The 27,335-nt window shown below is 39.6% G+C and overlaps 1 protein-coding gene across 2 annotated transcripts in view; it reads left to right on the forward strand.

Annotated features, from left to right (window-relative positions):
* Nucleotides 1–12,388: 12,388 nt before the first annotated feature.
* Nucleotides 12,389–27,335, forward strand: part of LOC111150388 (ventricular zone expressed PH domain containing 1) — a 233,042-nt gene continuing 218,095 nt past the window's right edge. Inside the window, exon 1 of one of the 2 annotated variants that reach the window (XM_022507816.1) lies at nucleotides 12,389–12,586. In XM_022507816.1, coding sequence (XP_022363524.1) covers nucleotides 12,389–12,586 — 198 coding nt within the window. The remainder of the gene's footprint in view (nucleotides 12,587–27,335) is intronic. The other variant, XM_022507820.1, reaches the window with a different exon arrangement.

The following is a 27,335-nucleotide window of genomic DNA, read 5'->3' on the forward strand; positions in this document are numbered from 1 at the left end:
ATGAATTAATACCCGGTCCCTTTGTATCTCCAGTGTGGCTGGAGCCCAGCGACCAAAAGCAAGAGTTATAGGAGATGAAGCTGACGCCATGGAGGGAGAAGGGGGAAGCTATCTTATACAGGGCCTTGCTGATCTTGAAAAAACTTTGGTTCTGACTCGGGTGAGATGGAGAGTCATTCCATTGCAGAGAACTGGGCAGAAGGGAGTTCAGTTCTGACTTCTATTTTCATAGGATTATCTGGGTGTTCTGTCACTACTATATTTGAACAAGGCAAGGGCAAAGGCCAAGGAGCTATGGCAATAACCTAAGTGAGACATGAGATGATAGTGTTTTGATCACAGTAATAGTGGTAGCAAAGGTAGTGAAAGGTGATGGGCTCCTAGATATATTCTGAAGGTAGTGACCCAGCTGCTCAGGGCTGTGTGTACATGAGAGGTGGAAGCAGAGCTGGGGAGGGCGGGGACCATGTTACAAAATCCTTTGGATGCCAAGCCAAGAGTTTTGCATGTCATCCTCAGACAATGGGTTGCCACTTACTAATTTTAAGTAAAAGTGATACATATTTTATTTTAGAAAGCCGATTTGACAGCAGAGTTGAAGGGGCTGTGTCAGAGGCAGTAAGACCTGCTAAGAGACTCCTGTCAAAATCCAGACAAGAGAGAATGAAGAATTTAACGGAAACAATAGCTATCTTGCTATCCCAGTGGAAAGAGGGGAATAGTCATGTATTAGTTTTTTATTTCTGTATGACAAATTACCATGAACTTAGTGGCTCAAAATGACACACATTTTTCATCCCACATTTTCTCTGTGTCTGGAGTCCAGGTAGGCTTAGATGGATCCTTTGGTCAGAGTGTCCCAAGTTTGCAATCAAGGTGTTAGCTGGGCTGTGTTTCCATCTGGAGGCTTAGCTGGGGAAATAATCCCCTTCCAGCTTCATTCAGTTTGTTGGAAGGATTCATTTCCTTGTGTTTGTAGGACTGAGGATCTTGGCTTCATGCTGGTTTTTCCTTCAGCTTTTAGAGGCCACCCATAGTTCTTTGTCATGTGGGCTTTCTCAACATGACCAGTTATTGCATTGAACCAGCAAGGAAAATCTCTAGAGTGGGTCTGTTAGCAGGATGGCATCTTCTATAACATAAAGTAATCACAGAAGTAGGATTTCATCATCTTTGTCATATCCTATTTGTTAGAAGCAAGTCACAAGTCCCACCCCTGCTAAGTGTAGAAAACTCCAAGGTATAAACACTAGAAAATGGATCCTTGAGGATCACCTTAGGATCTATCCATTGTAGATGGATAACGCTAAGGACACAGAACAGACAATCTAAGTTGTGATGGGGTCATTGGATGTGAGTGAGAAAAGAAGAGAGAGAAAGAGAGGATGATATGTAGCTTTCTCGTTTGTATGGTTGGTGGATGGTGAGGGCCCTTCACCAAGATAAGAAACAGAAGGAGGAGCTAATTTAGGAGAATAATGAGTTCTCTCAAATTTGAGATTAAAAGATACTACTTTTATTATCACATTTTTAATCAAATTCTTTATTTTTTTAATTTTTTATTTTTTATTAACGTATAATGTATTATTAGCCCCAGAGGTACAGGTCTGTGAATCACCAGGTTTACACACTTCACAGCACTCACCATAGCACATACCTTCCCCAATGTCCATAACCCCACCACCCTCTCCCTACTCAAATTCTTTATTATTATAATGAATCAAACTGAATAAACCTTAGCCACATTTATCTATTTCCTTGTTCTTTTTTTTTTATTTTTAAAGATTTCATTTATTTGACAGAGAGAAAGATCACAAGTAGGCAGTGAGTGAGGCAGGCAGAGAGAGGTGGGGGGAAGCAGGCTCCCCACTGAGCAGAGAGCTGGATGCAGGCTCCATTCCAGGACCCTGAGACCATGACCTGAGCCAAAGGCAGAAGCTTAACCCACTGAGCCACCCAGATGTCCCTATTTCCCTGTTCTTAAACAACAACAACAAAACAACACCACTTGATTCTCACAGTCCAAGCCATGTGCTAGTTTGCTGAGCTAAAGGGGGGTTTCTGGATATGCCTGGGTATTTCTATAATGAGCTTTTGCAAAGCTGAATGGCTGAACACAGAAAGGTGTACTCAAAAGAGTGTCACAGTTTCAGGTAGAAATATTATTACAGAAAGTGGAACCATCTAAAAATTCTGTGTTTATATGTAATTTACCCTTTTAAAGTTGCTTTGAAATTTATGTATCTTCTATAAAGGAAGCCTCTTAGTCCAGCTATGTGGTTAGAGAGAATGTTCTTTATTTCAAGTTTTTCAAAGGGGGCAGGGGAGGGTAGTGGTGGGAGTTGTACAGAAACAGAAGGGGAAAAAATAAAGATAAAGCTATACTTCGTGCAACTAATTGCCCAAAGGAATTTATGAAAATTCTGCATGGATGGATGGATTTTGTGATCAGATTCATTGAGGTCAAAAAGAATGTGGCCAGGAACTACCAGACAAGTCCAGGTGGTTAAAGTGTTTTGGGAAAGTGAACATGATGATGTTGGTTAAGAGAATCAATTTAGAAAGTCACACTTTCAGGTACACTGAATGACTACGGTCTTCCCCAGGCCTTTCCTGCCTCCACTGGTGGTCCGTGAAAGCCTGTGGTTGTCATTAAAGGGACTCATTTGTCATAGCTGGTTCCTAACGCAGCTCATAGTCCACTTCCTTTGCAAGGGGCTGGACTGAGATCTCACAAACTGGCATTTGGCTAAGTTAGCCAAACCAAAACTTTTCAGAGGCAAAGGGCAGAAAACCAGGCATAAAATCACTCAGGCTATTAAGGAATTGGGTTACAGAGAAGGGTGGGTCTTGTCAACTCCAGGGCCAGCTAGTTTAAGTGGTCCAAACAAAGTCACTAAGGTTTGGTTTCTTGGTGGCAATGCGCAGGGTGAACCAGACCTTACATCTTCTTGTCGTCAAGTCTAACAGGAAAGACTCTGTCCCCTCAAAGCCCCGTTCATCTTTTTCATGACTCCCACTGGCCTGGAAAGGGTCATCCCTCATTCTCTCAATCAATCACTATGGTCAGGAGAACATGATCTTTCTGATTGGCTAAGACCTAATGGGTTTATGTCAGTGAACTCTACCCAAAGAATGTTGTTTTGAAGGAAATTTGGGTACAGATTTTACCAGAAGTGGGATAAATGGCTGTTGGGTGGCAAATACAGGAGAAAGTCCCCTTCACCCCAGGAGAATGCCTTTTAATTGAGCCTGCAATGTATTTACATGGCAGCACGATTGCCAACGACATAGAAATACTGGTATTTCCAGATGTACACCTTATACCTTACTTTTCCCCACCGCCCTGCCCCCCACACTCACACTTAGTTTGACTGAAAGCTAGACAGAAGAGTCTCAGAGATATCCTGTTGCTTTATGTGCAGACAAAACCTCAGATCAATAAGGGGAGAAAACCCATGTCAGACACATAAAAGGGGAGAGGAGAGCCTCCAGATATAACAATCCACTGGGTACCACCAATTAATTTATGCATGAGAGGTTTGGAGAGCATTCTCCTTAAAAGAGAGAGAGATGTAAGACAGCTCATAAGGGATCCCCAGTGTATTAGGCCTGAGAAGAGGAGTTCTATATTTGGATGGTGAAAGGAAGTGAATTAGCAATTTGGATTGGTGCAAGAAAAAAACAGAGCCGGTTTGGAGAAATCCCCAGTGCTGGTAGGGATGCTTCATTCAGCCGTTCAGCGTTTCTCGAACAATACCAATAGCATAGTTAGACTTCGCTTCTTTACACCGGCGTTTTGTTTCTCTCAAGGTGTTTTGTTTTTTTTTTTTCTCCATGTGTTTGCTTTAAATACTATCTCCTTCCCCCGCTTCCCTCTTTCCATTCCTCACTGAGCCTTTCACTGATGCCTGCCTGATAAAAGGCTCCCTATCTGATATTAACCTAAAACTTCCTTGATTCTTTAAAGTGAGTTATTCATTAACAGAAGCTAAGTTACTGGTTGTTAGGCAAATCTTCTAATTCTTGCAAACCACTGATCTGCTCAGAGAAGCTTCTCTAAATCTACCGTAGAAATAAGGGAAGCTTTGTGCCAATTGTTAGCGCTAAGCAGAAGGTTAGGAGAGAGAGAAGTTACGCCTTTGCTGGATCCCACACGGTGAGTCCAGGGGAGGGAAGCAAGCCAGTGTACAGCCAGCCTGCCGGACGAGCAGTGCAGGAGAGCACGGCAGCCGCCAACAGGACAGGACAGGACGAGGCAGGAAGGGGCAGGGGCTACCGGGCTGCCTCTGGGCTCCATCATGGGCACCAGCCGAATTACTCTAAAAATCAAGCATTTTGCCTCCAATTCCTATGATGGCCAGAGTTTCCTGTGCTGAGAGGTATGGCTATCTTTTTTCCCTGTCCTCTTGTTCAGCAAAAGCAAAAGCTAATTAACTAAGTGTCAGAAGCTGCAGTGATGAAGGAGTGGGCTGCAGGAGTGGGGCAGAGAAACTTCCAGGGGCTGGCTGATTATGCAGATAAAGCACATTTGGGAGTTGTGTGTCTAGCTCTGTATGCCTGCTTTTCGGTTATTAGGGTAAAAAAGCCACCTCTCTGTGGGTTATTAAAACATGTCTCTAGGCCTCAGGAGCAGAAAACTGTGCTTCTAGGTTCATAGTATGTGCATTTTTGTTTTACTCCAAAACTGTCTGGGCTCATTTCTATTTCACACTTTTGTTTACCTCAAGAAACATCTCGCAACCTGCAAAGAAACTGGCCCTGCCTCTAATTTTCAAAGAAAATTCAACAGCATCATTCCAGTCAGTGGGTTGAGCAGACACCATTACTGTTAAATGTTGCTCTCTTTTTTCCTTTGGGTATTTTAGTTATCTTACAAACTGTAATTGAATCAAACTACTTTTTTGCTCTTTCAAATACATATTTAAGTTGCTATAGTTATCAACCATTGGAGGGCATGACATTTTAAATTGAAACACGCAGGTTTTCAATTTAAGGAACAGAAAAAATACTTAAGGCATTATTTGAATTGGTCAATGCAGGTGTTTAAACTATGGAATTTAAAGGTAAGTAAAGACACGTTTAACATTGAATTTTCTTTGTAATTTGAGAGTTTGGGTATGTCTTTTGGAAAAAGAAACCTACAAAATTTGAATTAAAAAAACCTTAGCAAGATTTAAGTTCATTATTGATATTTATAGTGATATAAGATCTATTCAATGTATACCAATATTTATATTAAATTTAAGAAAATTTGACCTGCAAAGTCAAAATTTATGAAAATGGATACACTATGAAATCATTACTACAGATCACAAATTCTTGGTTAAGAAAGTTTGTTAGACTTTAAGAAATTTCCCTCATTCCCAAAGAAAGAAAATATTTCCTATCTGTTTTTCAATAAATTGCAATATGTATTCAAAATTAAATGTTTCTTGAGCTCTTGCCTAAACAGGTCACCAAACCTATTTTTTGTAAGTGCTTGTGATAATTAGCCTGCTACAAACTTAGACTGTCTGAGTTCTAGAAAAAGACCACGGGCTGAGTCCTTTCGCATCATTTGGAATAAGCCAGCCTCGGAGGCTTTCAGTAGAAGTGAATGAAGCTACATGTCGTGGTAGAGGAAAGCGAGAGACGCACAGGGCACAATAGACATCTTGTGGAAAGGGCTGAAATGTATGCGGCCAATTCCCATGGGAACGCCTGTAGTTCTTTCACGCTGTGTGAAAAAGATGCTCCTTGAAAAGAATCTTTAATCCTTTCTTTCAAGAGAAAATCTATCTGAGAGCTTTACTGAAAGTTTCTAGAACCCAAACGGGTATAAGTTAGTCAGTGGGCATTTATAATACAGGTGAATAAGATGAGAAGGTTTTGATGTGCCGTAGTGTTGTCCAAAGCATAACATAAATAAATGCTGCTATTCTAGAATGTTCTAAAGTGAAGAAACCAGAGAATATCCTAACCCCAAGTTGGAAGCTAGAGGCTAATTTTCTCAGAATAAGTTGGCTTGCTGAATTAGTTATGTTTATTGAAACTCCCCCAAAGAGCCTCAACTTTTCCACAGGTGGTATCCTTATAGTGCGGCAATTAAGTCCACCGGTTCATGTGTATTTTTATTTCACAGATCTATGGATGAATAATAGAGTAAACCAGCAATGTTTTATTAGTGCCCATTGAGTGCAGGTCACCTTGAAAAGTCATAAAAAACTTTTTCCTCTGGTGCCTTGCAGGGAATTATACAGTCCATTCTAAGAATTGTGGGAGTGAGCTCTACACTTACATCAAAAACTAGGTATTTGGATTATCCAATCACAAAATGTCTGAGATGCATTGTATTTCAGTCCATTTCCACTCTAAAAAGAATCTAGTTACTGTTTAGCCATGTTTGGGGGTAAGGCTATTTCTCCAGGGAACAAGATTGCCAAAAAAAAAAAAAAATCAACAGGGACACTTTCAAGATAGTGCCTAAACTACATTTAAATTTGGGGTAGAGTACAGCTAGGATATAAATATGATATCCTAGATGGAAAAGACCTATGCATCTCTAACATGTGAACTCAGTGTTGGGCAGAAGTACAGAGGTGTATCAGCTTTGGAAAGGGATGACCTAAGGACATGTTAACGGGAAAATGATCTACAAGAATAATGACATTAGGGATATGATTGCTGTTACTTCTTGTGTGGTTGCTATATGCTAGGTTCTATGTTTAATGCTTTACATAATCTCATGAAATCTCCCAGCCACCCATATCACAATCCTCAGGTGCAAATAAGGAACCTGAGGCTCAAGGAGCTTAATTAACCAGTCCTGATTTACACTGCAGATAATGGCATAGCTGAGCCCAATTGGGTGTGAGTCCCCACACTCTCACCACTCTGCTCTTCTTCCTGGGTTCCTAGAACAGGTCCAATTCTGGACCCTATACTCCTTTAAAAATGTAAGAAAATTTGATAAAATCTGGCAATGAGAACCACTAATAATGAATAGAGAACGAGGAAGAGGGAAGCCTAAAGCAGCAGAGCCTGTTCCTTTGAAAGAGGAGACTGCATTGTATCTGTAAACCAGAAAATTACCAGCGAAAGGCTACACCTGCTCATGGATGACTGGCTTCTCCATTTTTATAGAGCAAACCCTTCAAAAGGATTCTCCATATGTGGATGGCATAAAAATGTGATTGATCACCCAGTGTCTGGAAAGGTCATTCCCCTGGAGCTTAGGACCTGGTTCAACCGCAGGTGTGTCGTCACTAGGACCACATGCCTTTGCAGGAGGGTAGCTCTTCTGGGAGTCCCATCCTCATGATTACACAGATTAATCTGTCTGCAGCTCAGCTTCCCATATGTTTTGCTGGCAGATAAGAGATTTGATGGGCGGTAGACCCTCTATAAGGACAAATTAGAGATAAAGAGGAATACAATGAAAAAACATTTTCTTTGATTTATGTATTTGAGAGAGAAAGCAAGTGAGCAGAGAGAGAGAGCAGGCAGGAGGGGCAGAGAGACTCTCAAGCAGACTCCACGCTGAGCACGGAGCCCCCCTGAGCAGGGATCACGACCCTGAGATCGCGACCTAACCTGAAACCAAGGATCCGATGATTAACCAGCTGCACTACCAGGCACCTCTAAGAACATGTTTTCTTAATGCACCATTAAGCATTGAAACTAACTGTTGAGAGTTTCAGGATCTTTTTCTCCTCTAGATTATCAGTAAGATTAAACAAGATAAACATTTTCTCTGAGTGTCACGGCAATATTTAACGTACGAATCTAACTTAAAGTGCCAATCCAAGTGGATTTTTAGGAAAAAATCTCCCAGCGAGTGGAGTGGAAAAAAAGAAGGTATGCTTTTTGGTTTAGTGTGATTTGTTCATTTTAGTAGCAACTTCCTGCATCCTTAAATTTGCAACAGTATTAATCTGGAGGCAGAACAAGGGGACCACAGCTTTTGGAGTTGTGACTCACAGGACAAATGCTCAGTGTTCCAAACTCTGGGTGTGTAGTCCTGGGAGGGAGTGAGGCGTTCATGAAACCGCAGTCCTCTCTTCCCCAGGCTTTGAGAAATGGCCCCCAATAGCCATTCCGTTCACCTGCCAGAGTTTCTGTTGAAACTGTTTCCTGAGTGGCTTTTTCTATCCACCCCCCTCCAGCCCCGTTCTTCCCAGGGAAAGTATAGATTTTCAGGAACACAGGGGGTTTTGTGTTCTCTGTTAAAAACAACTTCACTTGACTGGGGCAGGCTTTCTGTTTCACCCCAGGAAACAGAGCCTTTCTCTCAGAGGCAACTCTCCACTGGGTGAGGTGCCGCCTGTCACCTGACCGGCTCTGGCGATGCCAGTGGCAGTAGGCTGCATTCCTTGAATTCTTCCACCCGGCACAAGAGCGAGCGCAGCAATGAGCAGCTTCAGGTTCACTGAGCTGAGTGGATTCCCCTCGCCGTGCGCTCGGAGTCCGTGGCTCGGATCTCCCACCCAGTCTCAAAACAGCCGGCTGAGTAACAGCAAGCTGCCCGCCTTTGAAGAGTAGCACGCAGGTAAATCCAGTTTGTGGGGACAGCTGGGACTCCCTGATATGTGTCACATGGGACTCATAATCACTTTTGTGTGTGGTGTCTGCGTCTCCGTGCAGAAACTTGACTTGTCAACAGATACCTGCTGAAAAAAATAGATACTAAGTAAAGAAAGTGGGCTTCAGGTGAGGGTCCCTTAAGGATTAGGGAGAGAAGCTAGGAGAGCAAAAGCTGGGAGTAAGAAGGGCTTTTATATGTCGGTTTTTGTAATTCCAAAAGTATAAGATTGGAGGCTGACCTACTTGGAAGTGAATCTTGGCTCTGTGTGTAACCTTGGACGCAGTGCACCAGTCCTTTTTCCTCTTTGGTAATAATATCTACCTGCCGAGTTGATGGGAGAATGGAGGAGAAAGTCTCTAGCAAAGAGCTGAGTGCATCGAGAACCCCGGCGGTGCACACACATGTGCATACGTGCATGCACGTGCCTGCTTGTGTGGATTCGGTGGGCGCATCTGTACATGTGCATATAGGCCGCAGGACTGTGGCATTCATAAGGGTAGGGAGTTTCTCAGAGGATGAGGTGGAACTTGATCTGTCTCTGACCTTCTCTACTGTTGCAGAGAGATCAGCCCGGGAAGCCAGACACCTGAGCAAAACATTGACCAGAGCTGCTGAAAAATAAATAACACGCCTTGCTGATCCTTATCCAGGAAGGGGCGGTATAATGTACCATGTGGGGTGCCCTTTACATGAAGACTGATAGAAGCAAGCAGCTCAATAATTATCACACGTGGTCATGTATGCAGCTGACAGGGCTTCGTTCTGGGAGACCAACTACCTTCAGTTCTGACTCTGCAGCTTACTACTCTCTGGGTGTTCCTGGGCTGGTTGCTTTCTTCTCTGAGCATCCGTTTCTCATCACATGGAATTGTCATGAGAATTAAGTGACTCAGTTTTCAGGAAGCACTCATAGTAGTGCTTGCCACATGGTAAACACCTGCTAAACATTAGCTGTTGGTGTCATTATTTGACAAAGGGCTCTTTTATGTGTTACTAGCTTTGATCTTCAAAATGACCTGGTGAGATGGACGAGGCACGCATTAGCCCCATTTTGCAGATAAAGAAACTGAGGCTCAGGGAAGGGAAAAGCATGCACCGAACCTCAGTCTGCAGACAAGCAGCTGATTTAGTATATCCTCAGCACATGTGCATTGAAGGAAACCTGTCTGAAAATGTCTGGCCTGAACACCATTTCCTCCACAAAGCCATTCGTTACCATCTTCCCCAGGAGAGATAGCTCTCTCCCTTGTAATTCCCCAAACTTCCTTTTATGGGACAGAGGAGACTTTCCTCTGGGTCATCCTTGTGTTGTAGAATGTTTGGTGTAAGTCTCACCTCTCTCTACCTCACCTTAGATGTGTGAAAGTTCTCATGGACGATGGTGTTTTGAACAATACTGTTTTGTACATGATGGATACTCAAGGGTAACAGCCGGAATGTCGGGCTCTGTACCAGGGGTCACTGTAAGTGTGGAGAGCAAAGAAGGAGACCAGGGAAAACCTGGGGTGCTCCTCTCGACCCGTACATATTTCTGCTCCATCTCCATGCTCAAGCCATGCTATGTCTGGGGCAGATGTCTCTGCTTCAGGAACGGTGAGATGTTGACCAACAAGCTGGCTGGGCATCCAATGTCTTATTCTCCTGAATATTATTTCACTGAGACCCTGTCACTGCCAATCCCTGAAGGTAGGGGGAGAAATTTGTTCAGGGGACAATTCAGGAAAACACGGTCCTAATTTTTCCTATAGAGACCGTACTCCACCTTCCACATCCTTACTTTGTAGGACTCTCACTCTGCTCTCTCTCCAGCCCCCAAAACTCTCCCCTGAACCCCCACCCCCAACGAACTCTCCTGATTTTCTCTTCCTCTAAGCTTCTCCTCCTTGTGACTTTCCTGGTGTATGCTTGGCCTAAACCCCAGGGTATAGATGGGCAAGGTTGCAGAGTCCCTCCCTCCCTCAGTGTCGGAGGGAAGAGAAATTCATTTCATGCTTTATGACACCACCCATGTCTTTATCTTCAAATGTTAATAATGCTCTGAGGACTTTACTCCTAACAGTAGCCGTGCATGAAGCCCTATGTGAAATCAGCATGTCATAGTGGTAATGAACCAGTAGCCTAGCCCTGGAATCTCTGGGCCCAAATCCCAAGTCTCCAGTTTGCTAGCTGTGTGGCTAGGGCAAGTTATTAATGCCTCGGTTCCTCACCACTAAAATGGGGATGAAATTTCCTTCTATAGTTATTATGAGGGTTAAGTGTGTTAATGTTTGCAAAGCGCCCAGAACAGTGCCTGGCACGAAGGCAAGCATATGTAAGTATTGGGTATCGTTTTTCTAGAGCTGGTAGATAGCACAAAAGTTGCATGTAGGTAATATTGCCCTTGACAGCCCTTCCGTGGCCTACAAACTGCACTGATAGAGCTTATCTAACAAGCACCCGGTGAAGGACTGGGCTTGTGTTTAGAGACCACATTGCATGGAGAATATGTACCTTTAAACTTTAACATTGCATTCAGTGCCCAGAGGTGTCTTCACAGTGACAGCTCGGGGAGGGGGTCTGAGATCACCCAAGGGAGCAACAGACTCCCCTTTCCCTTTCACACTCATTCTGGGGAACACATTCCGAATGAAATGCTGGGCAGAATTGCCTACTGCTTATATTCTTATATTAAATAAATCACCCTCGGCTCTCACTCTCGGAACATGTATCTGCATTTGTAAGTTACATGAGATGACTCTACTTCATTGTAAACCACAGGGAAGCCCACTGGCCTGAAATCAGGAGAACAGCACCGCTGTAACTACCATGGAGACTTTGGAAAGTCGATGGCTAAGGTCTCTACCCGCGCGAATGGTCTGTGATTTTATTAGGCCCAGAGGAGAACTGATGAGAAAAATCAGATATTTACTTTGTGCCATTGCCCTTCTCTCTATAGACTGTTAATTGAGTTAAGAAATATAGTGGGACTTTATTACTTCAACTGTGGGAATAGAGGGAAGATTGCCTTATCCCAATGCCTTCCCTCTTTAGCCTGCATCCACAATGCTATCACTTTCAAGTTCGGTGTTCAAGTTCAAATTCATACTCACATTCAGCAGAGATCTGTAGCCTCATACTCCCAGGCAGAATCCTTTCTTTCATTTCTACTTATTTAGAGAGTATATATGAACAAGGCAAGTATTGAGATCACCTCCTGGATGTAGGGTGGGGGGAGCTTCTGTTGTCCGTATAGGAAAGAAACCCAGCCAAGAAGGCAAGCACTGATTTCCCTGTCCAGGAATAAAGAGAAACTCAGGCAGTGGTTCTAAGAGATGTTTTCTGTGTTCGCTCTTTCCTTTCATTGCCCTTTTCTGTTTTGTTTCCATGGGAATCTGTTTGGGGGAAATCTGGTGAGTGTTGAGAGTATCAGTGCTTGTCTACTTGTTTCCTTACGGCATGAGAGAAGGAGAAGCATATAGAAAGGAGACAAGTAAGTGTGAAGGCTAAGCAGCTTTTTAAGGTTCATAGTAAATTCTAGAGAAACCTAATAATTTTTGGCAAGACCTTTCAGGATAAAAACAAACAAACAAAGGAAGAGCTCATTTGAAAGTCATCAAGTCGGGATCTGTTACTCTGTGCGCATTTCCAAATGTCTTTTTTTCCCTCTCTCTGCTGGGCACCAAGTTCATATCCTGAGCCAGGCCATTCTACTAATACTTACATTGTATCATTTGTTTCTTTTCCAGAGAGAGTCAAAGAAGACCTCAAATTCTGGAGAAAAATGACCTTGCAAGGATTACAAAGTATACTTCCTACTGTATGTTTTTGTCTTACTAACCTCTGATGACTGAAACATACGGCCCTGGGCCTGCAGAAAGTCCACTGATTATCAAACTACTCATCATGCATCAACTGTTCAGACTGGTTTTAGGACAAAAAGATCTTTCACGAGCTGGGGACCTCTTCTCCTTAGATGACTCCGAGATTGAAGATAGCCTGACAGAAGCTTTGGAGCAAATTAAAGTAATTAGCTCATCTTTGGTAAGTAAACTAGTTTTTAAACTAGATACTGAAGTAACTTAGAGCCAAATAATTGTATGTATATGTTGGGGGAAAGAATCTTTGCATGGGGAAAGAGGAAAGACCACTTAATATTGGTTCCTTTTAACCCCGCTCTGTGGTTTAGTTTAACATCTAAGAAATAACACCAGGGTAGTCACTGACTTATGGGGGCAGCGAGGCTGCCTACTGCCCACTCCCAAGGATGAGAACTCGGGAAATTGCATACCAAGGAGGAATTATCACAAAAAGGCTTATCTAAGGGCTGTTTTTCTATCCTCAAAATGACACGGAGAGGAGTGGGAGCAAATCCTGGGAAAAGCAGATGGGCCAGGCTATATGACAGCATCAGTAAACAAAGCAGGGTGTGTGGAGGAGGGTGAATAATGAAAGAAGGCAGGATGACACCTCCTGCCACACAGGAAACAGGAGACAAGCACAAGGATCACTCTGTTGCCAGAAGTGACAGTTGCCCAGGGCTTGATAACACTGATTCTGTGTATTTCTATACAATCTCCATTAAAAAAACAAAAACAAGGGGCGCCTGGGTGGCTCAGTGGGTTAAGGTCTCTGCCTTCGGCTCAGGTCATGATCCCAGGGTCCTGGGATCGAGCCCCATATCAGGCTCTCTGCTCAGTAGGGAGCCTGCTTCCTCCTCTCTCTCTGCCTACCTATGATCTCTCTCTCTGTCAAAACAAACAAACAAACAAACAAACAAAACCAACTCTCATTTTACTCCTTTTTCTATACCCACCCATTTAATTCAACTCCCCCATCATTAGCCCGCAGTGTGATCAGACAAATTTAAAATCCTCATCAACCTCCCATCCCTTTGTTTCTCCTCAATGTCAAGATTATATATTCTGAAAGCACTTCCTAAAGGGGGTGGATGTGGAGTGCCCCGTGTGGTTTGCTGTTGCCTTTCTTCACTGTGCTTGGACCCTCCATGAGGTTAGTCCCATTTCAAAGGCCAACTCTCCCAAGCATCTCTTGCATCTTCACAGCTCAGTAACGTTTGTTAAGACTTGGCACAAACAGCACCCGGGCAGAGGAAAGAGACAGGACTTTAGCCATAAAATACTGAATTACCAAATGTGTACACATTTCACAGATCACGGCTTTCTTCCATGTTTTAATGGAGAGATGTTTGAAAGGCTTACCAGCAGCCAGCGTGGCTTCCTCCCCAAGACTGTCAGCCTGCTCACTTATTGGCTGCTATGAACACACCATGTCCCCACTGTGGCCAATGAAGTCATTGCCCAAACACTTGTTTCTCAGATAACCTCTTTGACAGCAGTTATGTGTCCATATTTATTTTTTTTCCCAAAACGTTAATCAGCTTAGTCTGACTCAAAACACAAAGTATTCCTGGTACATTTCCACTTTCCGGGCAGGATTTCTGTGCTGTTTCCAGCAGCCCCTTCCTTCACAGTCCTGTGGAAACCAATTGGCTGAATATGCCACTGATTTTCATCTTATCTAATAAGAATATAGATATAGATATCTATATATAGGCATGTATAGATATAGATGTATTCCCTGAAGACTATTTCCACTAGAGGTCACTACTGTCAGTGATTTCTTTGGTTTTCTTCATCAATTGCTTATTTTAACAGATGTCAAATTCAGAATTTTAGGACAGGAGAGTTCTGTTGTATAACCCCACTTTTAACCATTAAGGCAGGCAGGTCCCTTGTCACCAGGAGCACTCTCTGTCCTTTAAGCCCTCTGATCAGCAGCCCACCAAACCAGCAAGGCTGGAGAGCTAGTAGTTCTCCTGTGGTCTTCACCTGCTAACTTCAATCATGTCTCACTTCCATTTCTCTATCCATAACAGTGGCGTAAGCAGATGGGTGGCAGAATAAAAAGAATTTGTTTTTAGAGGGATTGTGCAGATCAGTTCATTTTTTCTTTTTGTTACTCAATCCTAGTTATAAGTGTGTCTCAGTGTGGAATTCTTTCTCCCGTTCCATTCCTTTCAAAGCCAGTTCAAGTTTCATTATTCCTGAAATGGCTTCTAGTGATTCTAGTTCATAGTGATTACTTCCTTCTAAAAATACGTAGTTGTCCTTTGGCATGATACTCTGTTCTCATAGAGAATCATCTATTCATATGACCTCCTCCAGGGCAACTTCTACATTATGGAATCCTAGATCTATGTTTTCAGCCTTGGTATCTCTCCCTCACCTCAAGCCCCTATGACTTGATATCCATGATCTCAACACAATCTATCTGAATTAGAAGTTATCATCTTTCTTCCAGCTGTACTATCACTTTCTTAGATCTCCAGATTTGCAACCTGGAGTCACTCTTGACCTTTTTCTCTCACTCTCTCCTTTCTCTCTTCTATGGACACTACCTGAGAAATGCCTTTTCACTGGCTCCTTCTTTTCCCTTCCTGCTCACTATCCCCCTGGCTCAGGCCATCAAAACAAATTTGACCTTCTTGCCTTTGGTTTTACTTTTCTCTAGTTCAGTGTACTAATAGCTACCCAATTAAACTTCCCCAAAAGATTTTATTGCATGTATCCCGTTGTCCAAAATCTTTCCATGATGCCTCAATGCCCATGACAGTCAATGACCAATGCCAGCCATTAGTCCACTGAACAAACATGTCCACTCTATGGCTCACTTCCTTGTTATCTGTATCCCATCTTCCCCTTATTAGGGCTTTCCTAATAGCTTAAATCTCAGTAATCAATTCTACTTCTCTACTCCTCTTTACAAACAAAGAACTAGAAGGGATCTAAATCATCTTTTCCAACTTCTTTCCAGCCCAGAAATCCCTTCATTAGGATTCCTGACAAGCAGGTGACCACTCTTTCTACCCTTGCTATGATGAGAACATAGTAAGTTTCTAATATTTTTTTCCTGCTCCTTATTTTTCCTTTCATAGATTTCCTTTTGCCATTGTATGAAGCCTCAATGGAACCTTCAGTCAGTTTTCTGCCTTGCCCTTGCCAGGACAGCAGAGAGGGAAAAAGTGGGGTCACCTCATTATGCCAATCAGATCTTATTTCCTGGTAGTTCCAGAAAAAAGTCAGTGAAGGTGATTTGTCATGATGATGGTGCTCAAAAGAGATAGTCCTTTGTTACTGTTATCCAAACTTTTCTGTTGCTTATGACCAATCCTAACTTACAAAGAGACAGTTGTTCCACTGTCAGAATTTTAAATTGTTAGTGTGTTCCTCCTTTGGGCCAGCTGAAATCTTACTCTTTGTATTGTCTATACATTATTCTTTGGTCTGTTCATTGCCCCAACAATCAAGAGCATAACTCTGTTCCTATAAGAACTTTAAACATATGAAGATAGGTATAAGGGATCCCCTCTAGCTTCTCTCTTCTCAGCACACATCCTTGGTGTCCTAGTGTCCCTATGTTTTTCCATGACAAAGAAGGAGCCTATGGTGGAGAAAGATTATACTACCTCACATTTCCAGGCTTTGATCTGGAAGCTGAATTTTGTCAGTACATGAAAAATTCTATCCAAATCATGCTCTCCAAATGTAAAACTCAGAGGTATAAATTAGAGTGCTGATTTACTGATTTACAATGAAAATTATAATTCATGTCAGAATTTGTGTGCTCCCATGCCATCCCCACCAAGTGTATTACCCAGTCTTTCTCTAGACAATGTATATTATCATTGATTAGGTTTCCTCTTCCTCTGTTAGGATCATGTCCAGTCCTATCACCCTATATTTAACTCACCTGTAGTCACTCATGTACAGATAGCATGTTGGGTTAATCCTACTCACACAAGTGCATTTTTTTCTTTTTCACTTAATTCTCAAAGGGCAATCTTGTTTCCCTATTTTTGGAGAACATCCCATTGTAGCTCCCAAGTACTGCCTACATTCTCAACATTTTGGTTTCTTTCCCCTGGAATCTTCCTAATTTATTATTGTAATTTGTCAAGGCCAAGTACTGAAACCAACTGCTTGGAACAATTGCTGATAATAGTCGGATACTCTGTTTCTAAAATTTCTTTTCAACAGTAACATTACACAATTGGCCTCATTTATCCTGCCATGTACCAGAACCCTCAGCTTGAATCAAGACTTGTAATTAGAGAACTTGAAAAAAAAATTGTAGGTGTACTGTGACACATTTTAAACCAGTGTAATAATATTCTTTCCCTCAGGCCCTCATTCTAGGACATTCATACCTTTTAAAAGTTATGATTCTGTCCAGTATATTACTTCTCATTCCCATCTTTGTAGAACCTGAAAATTTGGCAAGCAACTCCTCAATCCTTTCCCTAAGGTCATTCACACAATCACTCAACCTTCCTAGATTCCATTCTATGCTCCATGCCCTCTTTTCCACTAGTTTGTCCAAAATACTGCTGGGGATACTTTGTCCTTATGTTTTGCTTTCAAAATGTGACTGCTCACTTAAAATTCTCTCCAAATTCCTCAATGTGCCTTTAAGTTTTGTCTTTTCATTTCAAATTCTTTCTGGACTACTTTCATCTCATGATCATTTCTTCTACTACCCTGGCTCTCCTCCCAGACTACTTCATCCCTAACCACTCATCCTCTTTCCACTCCTCCTTTCCCACCATGTTCCCTTTGCCTAAACCCATACACCTTACATACATCTTCTAGTTCTCTTTAATTTTTTTTTAAAGATTTCATTTATTTATTTTACAGAGAGAGAGAGAGATCACAAGTAGCCAGAGAGGCAGGCAGAGAGAGAGGGGAAAGCAGGCTCCTCACCGAGCAAAGAGCCCGATGTGGGGCCCGATCCCAGGACCCTGAGATCATGACCTGAGCCAAAGGCAGAGGCTTAACGCACTGAGCCACCCAGGTGTCCCTCTTTAATTTTTTTTAAACCAACAAAAAATGTTAGGCATACACAAATTGCCCAATTTTTAAAATTAGGTGAAATTGCAATCACTTGCATGTTTCTCTCTGCTTTAAATCTCCTCCCTTTCCTCCCAAAGTAACCAATATCCTGACTATGGTATTTATCCATGAATGTTTTATTTCTTTGCTACACATGCATAATTTAAACATCATTTGTAGCATTGTATTCCATGTTTTTAAACTTTCTATAAATGGTATCATAAGGCTCAGTATAATGTTTCTGAGGTTTATGATGGTATAGGTAGTCCCAATTAATTTTTTTTTGGAGGAATGGAATGTTCCACTAAGTGACTATGCCATACTTTGATTATCCATTCTTCTTTTGATGGACATTTACTGTTTAAACAGTGTTGTAGTGAACATTCTTACAATCAATGTTTTTGGCAAATGTGCTAGTATTTCTAGTGACGACAACTAGGAGGGAAGCCACTGGCTTGGCGGTTTTATATACTTCCAGGTTTCTGATATGGCACCAGATTGTTCTTCTCTACAGTTGTACCTACTTACACTCCCATCAGCCCTGCTTGAGGTTCCTAGTGGCTTTATATCTTTACCAATGCTTGCTGTTATCAGATTTTTAAAGTTTTTATTCATTTAAGTGAACCATATCTGATTGTTATTTAAATTTGCATTCCCCTCATGATTGGGAAGGGCAACAGATCATTTTTTCATGTTTATTTGCTATTTGTCATTTGGGTTTCCTCTTCAGTAAAGTACCTGTTTATGATTTTTTTTTTCTCTTTCCATTTTTCCATTGAGGTTTTTAAAAAGACTTTTCTTATTAATCCGTAAGAATTTTTTCTATATTCTTGGACAGACCCTGTCATGTATGAATGTTACAGGTCTCCTATTCCCAATGTAGCTTGCCTTATGCCTTTTACTGCAGTAAGTCCTGATATCTGGTGGGACAAATATCCCCAAACTTCTTTAAAATATTAGCTTCCCAATTTTAATGAATGATTCTGTGACTATCTTGATAGGAATTTTGTTATAGCTATGAATTTATTTGAAGAAAATTAACATCTTTATGTTACTATCTTCTTATCTGTGGATACTGTATACATATATATTTACTTAGATTTTCTTAAATACCTTTAAATAAAGTTTTATGATTTTTTTCCCTAAAGATCTTAAAAGTCTTGTAAGTCCTTTTTCCCCCTTTTTAAATTTTATTTAAATTCCGTTAGCCAAGGTACAATACATCACTAGTTTCAGATGTAGTGTTCAATAATTTGTCAGTTGCGTATAACACCTAAGTCCTTTTTAAAAAATGTAAGTATTTTAGATTTTTTTAGCTGAGATTATAAATGACATCCTTTAAAAATTATTTTCCAGGGGCACCTGGGTGGCTCAGTGGGTTAAAGCCTCTGCCTTTGGCTCAGGTCATGATCTCAAGGTCCTGGGATCGAGCCCCACATCGGGCTCTCTGCTCAGCAGGGAACCTGCTTCCCCCTCTCTCTGCCTGCCTCTCTGCCTACTTGTGATCTCTGTCTGTCAAATAAATAAATAAAATCTTTTAAAAAAATTATTTTCCAATTATTTTTCAAATGATTAAAACAGAAATGACACTTGCATCATGATCATAAATCCAGTAAACTTATTCAACTCTCTTATTAATACTAATATCTTGTCTATAAATTTTCCCCACTATTCGGCAACACTTATTAGGCACTTAACGATTTGCCAGATACTACAGATGCTGGGGATACAAGAGTAAGAAAAATAGACAAAGAAATCTCTGTTCCCTTTTATTCCTCTTTTTCTAAGAACTGATTAATTTTATCAACTGCTTTTTCTACTCTTTTAAAGTGTAATCCTATTTTCCATTTTAATTTTATTAATGAGGTGCATTATAATAATTGATTTTTAAAATACAAAGCCATTATAACATTCTGGGATAAAGTGAAATTTGACATTAATTTTAGTACATTTCCTTATTTGGTTTAATGTTTTTAAAGAAGCTTTGGAGCCATGAGATTGGCCTATAATTGTCCTTTCTTCCACTGTTTTTCCTTGACTTTGGTATCAAGTTATATGTACTTGGTCATAAAATGATGTGGGAAAAGTTTCCACATTTCTGTTATTTATGACTTTGTAAGATTGTGACAATCTATTCCTTAATTTCACAGAAAACTATAAAACCCTCTTGACAACATGCAGTTTTTTGGGGTGGGGGGTTTGGGGGAGTGGTGGTGCTGGTCAGTTTTTTAAAATTCATTTTAAAATTCACTAAATTCATTTCTTTGAAGAAAATTGGGAGGGGTTGCTTTAGTCACTTTTGGTAAAGTATCTTTTCTAGGAAACTATATATTTTATCCCAGGTTTCAAATTTATCGGCATAAAACTTTTTTATTCTTCTTTTTTTTTTTTTTGGTTTGTGCTGCTGTATCTATAAATGTTCTTTTCACTGATTCTTTCATCAATATAGTTAGAGCTTTGTCTTTTTAAAAAACTTTTAATTTATTAATCATCTGTATAGGGTCTTCTATCTCATTGACTCCTTTTTAAATGTTCACTTGTTTTCCTCTTTGATCTTTTTCTGGTTGTTTTCTACTGTTCTTTTTCTAATTCCCTCAGGTATATGATTAGCTTATTGTTTATTGTTGTTGTTTGTTTTACTTTCTTATTTTCCGATATAAGCATTTGAGACCCTCAATTTCTTGCTGAGTACCATAAGTTTTGAGATATAGTATTTTCATTATGAATTCTAAATTCTTATTTTGATTGTGACTTCCTTTTTGATTCATCAGGGACTTAGAAGTTTGTGCTTTAATTTCCAGAAAAATTTTTGTAATCTTTTTGTTGTTAAGTTGAAATTTAGCTGCTTTGTAGTTGGACAACATGAATGGCAGGATACCACTTGTTTAGGCCTGGTCGAGACTTGTTTTGTAGCACAGTTGATGGCTAATCTGTGTAACTAACAATGTTCCAGGAATTTTCCCAAGAGCTTACCACATGTGAATATATTTAGCCCTTTCAATAAACTTCCGAGATAAGTGTGCTAATATTCTCTCCATTTCATAGATAAGGAAACTGAAGCACAGAGAGGTTAATAATTTAACTTGTCCAAGACTATACAGCTAGTGAATAATCAAGCTAAGAATCAAGCCCAGAGAATTTGGATTCAGAAAACTCTTAGCCACTACACTCTCCTGACTCTTTAGATGTTATATTTGTGCCTGAGAGGAATGTGTATTCTTGAATTAGTGGGTAGAAGGTATTAAGTAAGTTGATGAAAGAACTCTTTTTTGATTGTATTGTCTAAGTTCTCTATTTCCTCAATAAATTTGTGTTTGTTTAGACAGCCAAATGCTTAAGAGAGGTGTTTAAAAATTTCCCACTATAATTTTGGATTTGTCGATTTCTCCTTGTAATTTTGTCAAGATTGCTTTATAAATTTGGGAGCTTTTTAAAAAATTGAAGTATAATTAACATACAATGTTATATTAGGTTCAGTGCACAACCTGTTGATTCAATCATTTTATACATTACTCCATGTTCCCCACAGTAAGTAAAGTTACCATCTGTCGCCATATGAAGTTTTTACAATACTGTAGCTATATTCCCTATGTTGCACTTTTCATCTCTATGACACTTATTTTATAACTGAAAGTTTTTTACCTCTTAAATCCTCTTGTTTTACCCGTCCTCCCGCCCAGCTCCTCTCTGGCAACCTCCAGTTCTCAGTACTTAACAGTGTTTTTTTGTTTGTTTGTGTTCATTCATTTAGTTTCTTAACTTCTACATGAGTGAAATCATATGGTATTTGTCTTTCTCTGGCTTATTTCACTTAGTCTATCTATGTTGTCTCAAATGGCAATATCTCATTCTTCTTTATGGCTGAGTAGTATTCGTGAGTGTGTGTGTGTGTGTGTGTGTATGTACTTTTGTATTAATAAGTTTGGAAGAGTTATTTATTCCTTGGAGAACTTTTCCTTTTTTTAGTACATACACATTGTGCAACATTATTCTGTTAAGTTTTGCCTATTTTCTTTGAAATAGTTACCTATTTCCTCTTTTTCTTTTTCCTTTTTGCATTCTCACATCCTTATAACTTAAATATAATTTGTAAACACCATGTCAATATATTTTTTAAATAATCCAAATTGAAAATTTGTCTTTTATTAGTAAATTTAGTCAATTTATATTTATTATGATAAATTATATACTTGGATATATTTCTCCATTTTATTTACGGTTACATTTCCTAATTTTCTAAATTTCTCTTCATCTTCTCTGCATTTTTTTCAATTGAGTGAAATTTTATCTTTTCATTTTCTACCTCTGTTGGCCCTGTTGGCTTGAAAGTTATATTCTATTTCTATTTTTTTAGTAGTTACCTTTAAAATTTTAACAAACATAGTAGCCATATATTGTCGATTCCAAGACAGACAGTTTTCACCTATTTATAACTCTGAAACAAGTATATATTTTATAGCTGATTACAATCTTACCATTCCTGTTGGTCAGGTATTTAGCATAATAAAGTTGCCGTTGCCTACATGTGCATAAATTTTCCATTGCTTTTCATATTGTTAACATTCCAACTGAATTAGGTACATTATTGTTAACTACTAGCGTTGGGTTAAGTGTCCACTTAAAATGCTTCCAAAGCTTCTAGATTATAATGTGGTACTGAAAAAAACACTTCTTGAGTATGCAGGAAGGCATGGAAAAAGCACTAGAGTATAAATTTTACATTAGTGAACAAAAATATTCATCATTGTAGGAATGATAGGAATTCCACATTTTCTCACAAAATAATAACTGAAAGCTTTATGGAACCCAAAAAAGGATGTACTTTTTTTGGTTACTGAGATATTTGTAAATATTGTCTATTATATCATAATAAGTAATGCAACTGAAAGCAGGAGAAACAGACAATTCTCTTGGAAGGCATGAAAGAAATTTCTGAGAAATAAGAGGCTAGCCAGTACCATCAATTTATGTCTTGCATGGAATTCTCTTTAAGACCTGATATAACCAACAACTTAATTGGCAGTCTTCTCTCTTTCTTCATAATGGAAGATCTCACAATTGACACCGTCTTACATTTGATGGGTTACAATGATGTCTAAAGTTATTCAATAGCTCTCTTCTATTACCATCAGGACCTTGGAATACTCTCCTGCCCCTCTCATACATTAGTGTTAAGCAGGACTTTTTATTTCACCTTAATACCCTTGAAACTATTCTTTAAAATTGGTGATATTTAAAAAAATTGACCCATTGTTTGTTTCAAGCACCTAGTATTTCCCCATTTTTCCCCTCACTATTCTTCCCCGCCCCCGTTGTCTTCCTCTCTTTTTTCTTCTGCATCCAAGTTTCCACTTTCTGAAATATGCATATTAAATGTCCTTTCAGCGAAGATCTATTAGTGATAAACCCTCTCAATGCTTGTCTTTTTCAAAAAGCTCCTTGTTTTGCCCTTAACTTTGAACATTGATCACCTGGGCTTGGATTTCTATGCTTGATCTTAGTCAAAAGGCCGAGAAGCGATGGGCTTGGATTTCTAGCTGGGTAGTGTTTTTATTTCTCAGTAACTCCTACCATTGCTGTTATAAAAATCCTCTGTCAGTCTGACATTCTTTATACCTACTCTATTTTTTTATGCTTTAATAATTTCTCTGTCTTTGGTGTGTTCCATGGTTTCATGATTATGTGTCCGAATGTGGTTTTATTTGTATATCCTTACTCTATCCTCATTGTGTTTTGTGAGTTTGAGGTTCATGCTTTTTGTCAATTTTGGAAATTTAAAAAATATTATATCAAATACTTTTCTCCATCTCCTTTTTCCTTCTGAAAATTCTACCCATTCCACTCATTTATGCATTCCACAAGTACTTTTTTGAGTACCTATTATCTTCTAGACATTGGGAATATAATCATAAACAAAGCAGACAAAAACCACTGCCCTCACATCCTTCATATTCTCTGATTTTAACCTCCATGCCTTTTAACCTCTTGTATTTTTCATCTATGGAATATATTTTCATTTCCTCAGCTCTATATTCCAATCCACTGAGTCTTTTTTTCAGCTATATCTTATCCACTATTTCATTCACTCACTGAGTTTTTCATTTCTAGAAGTTTCATTTGTTTTGTTTTAACATCTTTTCCTCTTAAAAGAGATTTAGTCTTTGTTTATAAGAATTTTCCTTGATACAATGAATCATTTTGAACATATAATTATATAATGTGGGGTCAATAATTCTGTTATCTGCTTTTTGACTATCTAATATGCCCCAAGTTGTACATGCTGCCATGTGCTCATATTGGCTTGGTTCCAATGTTTTATAAGTTTGGATTTTTGAGTTTGGTTTAAATAAAATTTTACTCATGGGAGTACTGGATGATTTTATCTGAGTGTTCCATCCTTCAAAGTCATTTTATGTTTGCTTTTGCTGTAAGCACCAGTGACATTATCAGCTCTGGGATCATTGGTGCTTCTGGTGGAGTTGTTAGTGTCTCCACCTTGGAGAATCTTAGAAGGGTAGAATAAGTAAGGTGTGTATACATGTGTGCTCTTGAAAGCAGAAAAAATGATACACAGATCAATATATTATTAGTATGGATTCTGTATAGAATGTGACAGTAAGAAGAGAGTAAGTATGTGAAATTTTTGTGCTGTCCATTATGAATTGGATAAGAAAGGGTGAGGGAAGCAGTGGGCAGATCACAAAGGAATCATGTTAGGAGATTTGGGCTTTATCTTGAGAGTAATGGGAAGTCATTGAAGTATTTCAAGCTGGTTAGAAACATAATATTTGCGGGACACCTGGGTGGCTCAGTGGGTTAAAGCCTCTGCCTTTGGCTCAGGTCATGATCCCAGGGTCCCATTTCATTGTGAAACGAATGGATAAAAATATCGTAACCAGGAGTGCCTGGGTGGCTCAGTGGGTTAAGCCTCTACCTTTGGCTCAGGTCATGATCTCGGGGTCCTGGGATCGAATCCCGCATCGGGATCTCTGCTCTGTGGGGAGCCTGCTTCCTCATCTCTCTCTCTCTCTGCCTGCCTCTCTGCCTACTTGTGATCTCTCTATGTCAAATAAATAAATAAATTCTTAAAAAAAAATTGTAACCACATATAAGGAAGTATTTGTAACTCACTGTATGTTACAACATTTATCTGCACTTATCATGTGCCAGACACTATTGTAAATCCTTTCCCTATGTTAATTAATTTAATCCTCACCATAGTAGCAGGAGATAGATATTAATAATAAGCTGATTTTTTTAGAAACGATAATCATTTTTTATTCTTTACAATTTAAGTATTTTTTATATATATTTTTTATTTTTTTATAAACATATAATGTATTACTAGCCCCAGAGGTACAGGTCTGTGAATCACCAGGTTTACACACTTCACAGCACTCACCATAGCACGTACCCTCCCCAATGTCCATAACCCCACTACCCTCTCCCTACCCCCCACCCCCCAGCAACCCCTCAGTTTCTTTTGTAAGATTAAGTGTCTCTTATGGTTTGTCTCCCTCCCGATCCCATCTTGTTTCATTTATTCTTTTCCTACCCGCAAACCCCCCACGTTGCATCTCCACTTCCTCATATCAGGGAAATCATATGATAGTTGTCTTTCTCTGATTGACTTATTTCACTAAGCATAATACCCCCTAGTTCCATCCACGTTGTTACTAATGGCAAGATTTCATTTATTTGATGGCTGCATAGTATTCCATTGTATATATATACCATCTCTTCTTCATCCATTCATCTGTTGATGGACATCTAGGTTCTTTCCATAGTTTGGCTATTGTGGACATTGCTGCTATAAACATTAGGGTGCATGTGCCCCTTTGGATCACTAATTTGTATCTTTAGGGTAAATATTCAGTAGTGCAATTGTTGGGGTGTAGGGTAGCTCTATTTTCAACTTTTTGAGGAACCTCCATGCTGTTTTCCAGAGTGGTTGCACCAGCTTGCATTCCCACCAACAGTGTAGGAGGGTTCCCCTTTCTCCGCATCCTTGCTAACATCTGTCATTTCCTGACTTGTCAATTTTAGCCATTCTGACTGGTGTGAGGTGGTATCTCATTGTGGTTTTGATTTGTATTTCCCTGATGCCTAGTGACGTGGAGCACTTTTTCATGTGTCTGTTGGCCATCTGGATGTCTTCTTTGCAGAAATGTCTGTTCATGTCCTCTGCCCATTTCTTGATTGGATTATTTGTTCTTCGGGTGTTGAGTTTGCTAAGCTCTTTATAGATTTTGGATACTAGCCCTTTATCTGATATGCCATTTACAAATATCTTCTCCCATTCTGTCAGTTGTCTTTTGGTTTTGTTAACTGTTTCCTTTGCTGTGCAAAAGCTTTTGATCTTGATGAAGTCTCAATATTTCATTTTTGCCATTGCTTCCCTTGCCTTTGGCAATGTTCCTAGGAAGATTTTGCTGTGGCCGAGGTCGAAGAGGTTGCTGCCTGCGTTCTCCTCAAGGATTTTGATGGATTCCTGTCTCACATTGAGGTCTTTCATCCATTTGGAGTCTATTTTTGTGTGTGGTATAAGGAAATGGTCCAATTTCATTCTTCTGCATGTGGCTGTCCAATTTTCCCAGCACTATTTGTTGAAGAGACTGTCTTTTTTCCATTGGATATTCTTTCCTGTTTTGTTAAATATTAGTTGACCATAGAGTTAAGGGTCTATTTCTTGGCTCTCTATTCTGTTCTATTGACCTATGTGTCTGTTTTTGTGCCAGTACCATACTGTCTTGATGATGACAGCTTTGTAATAGAGCTTGAAGTCTGGAATTGTGATGCCACCAACTTTGGCTTTCTTTTTCAATATTCCTTTGGCTATTCGTGGTCTTTTCTGGTTCCATATAAATTTTAGGATTATTTGTTCCATTTCTTTGGAAAAAAAAAATGGATGGGATTTTGATAGGGATTGCATTAAATGTGTAGATTGCTGTAGGTAGCATAGACATTTTCACAATATTTGTTCTTCCAATCCATGAGCATGGAACATTTTTCCATTTCTGTGTGTCTTCCTGAATTTCTTTCATGAGTACTTTATAGTTTTCTGAGTAGAGATTCTTTGCCTCTTTGGTTAGGTTTATTCCTAGGTATCTTATGGTTTTGGGTGCAATTGTAAATGGGATTGACTCCTTAATTTCTCTTTCTTCTGTCTTTCTGTTGGTGTATAGAAATGCAACTGATTCCTGTGCATTGATTTTATATCCTGACACTTTATTGAATTCCTGTATGAGTAATAAGCATTTTGGAGTGGAGTCTTTTGGGTTTTCCACATAAAGTATCATATCATCTGCAAAGAGTGATAGTTTGACTTCTTCTTTGCTGACTTGGATGCCTTTAATTTCCTTTTGTTGTCTGATTGCTGAGGCTAGAACTTCTAGTACTATGTTGAATAGCAGTGGTGATAACGGACATCCCTGCCGTGTTCCTGACCTTAGCGGAAAAGCTTTCAGTTTTTCTCCATTGAGAATGATATTTGCGGTGGGTTTTTCATAGATGGCTTTGATAATATTGAGGTATGTGCTCTCTATCCCTACGCTTTGAAAAGTTTTGATCAGGAAGGGAAGCTGTACTTTGTCAAATGCTTTTTTAGCATCTATTGAGAGTATCATATGGTTCTTGTTCTTTCTTTTATTAATGTATTGTATCACATTGATTGATTTGTGGATGTTGAACCAACCTTGCATCCCTGGAATAAATCCTACTTGGTCATGGTGAATAATCCCTTTAATGTACTTTTGGATCCTATTGGCTAGTATTTTGGTGAGAATTTTGCATCTGTGTTCATCAAGGATATTGGTCTGTAATTCTCTTTTTTGTTGGGATCCTTGTCTGGTTTTGGGATCAAGGTGATGCTGGCCTCATCA

Source organism: Enhydra lutris, unplaced genomic scaffold, assembly GCF_002288905.1.
Source record: "Enhydra lutris kenyoni isolate GAN:26980312 unplaced genomic scaffold, ASM228890v2 scaffoldscaffold2, whole genome shotgun sequence".
NCBI lineage: Eukaryota > Metazoa > Chordata > Mammalia > Carnivora > Mustelidae > Enhydra > Enhydra lutris.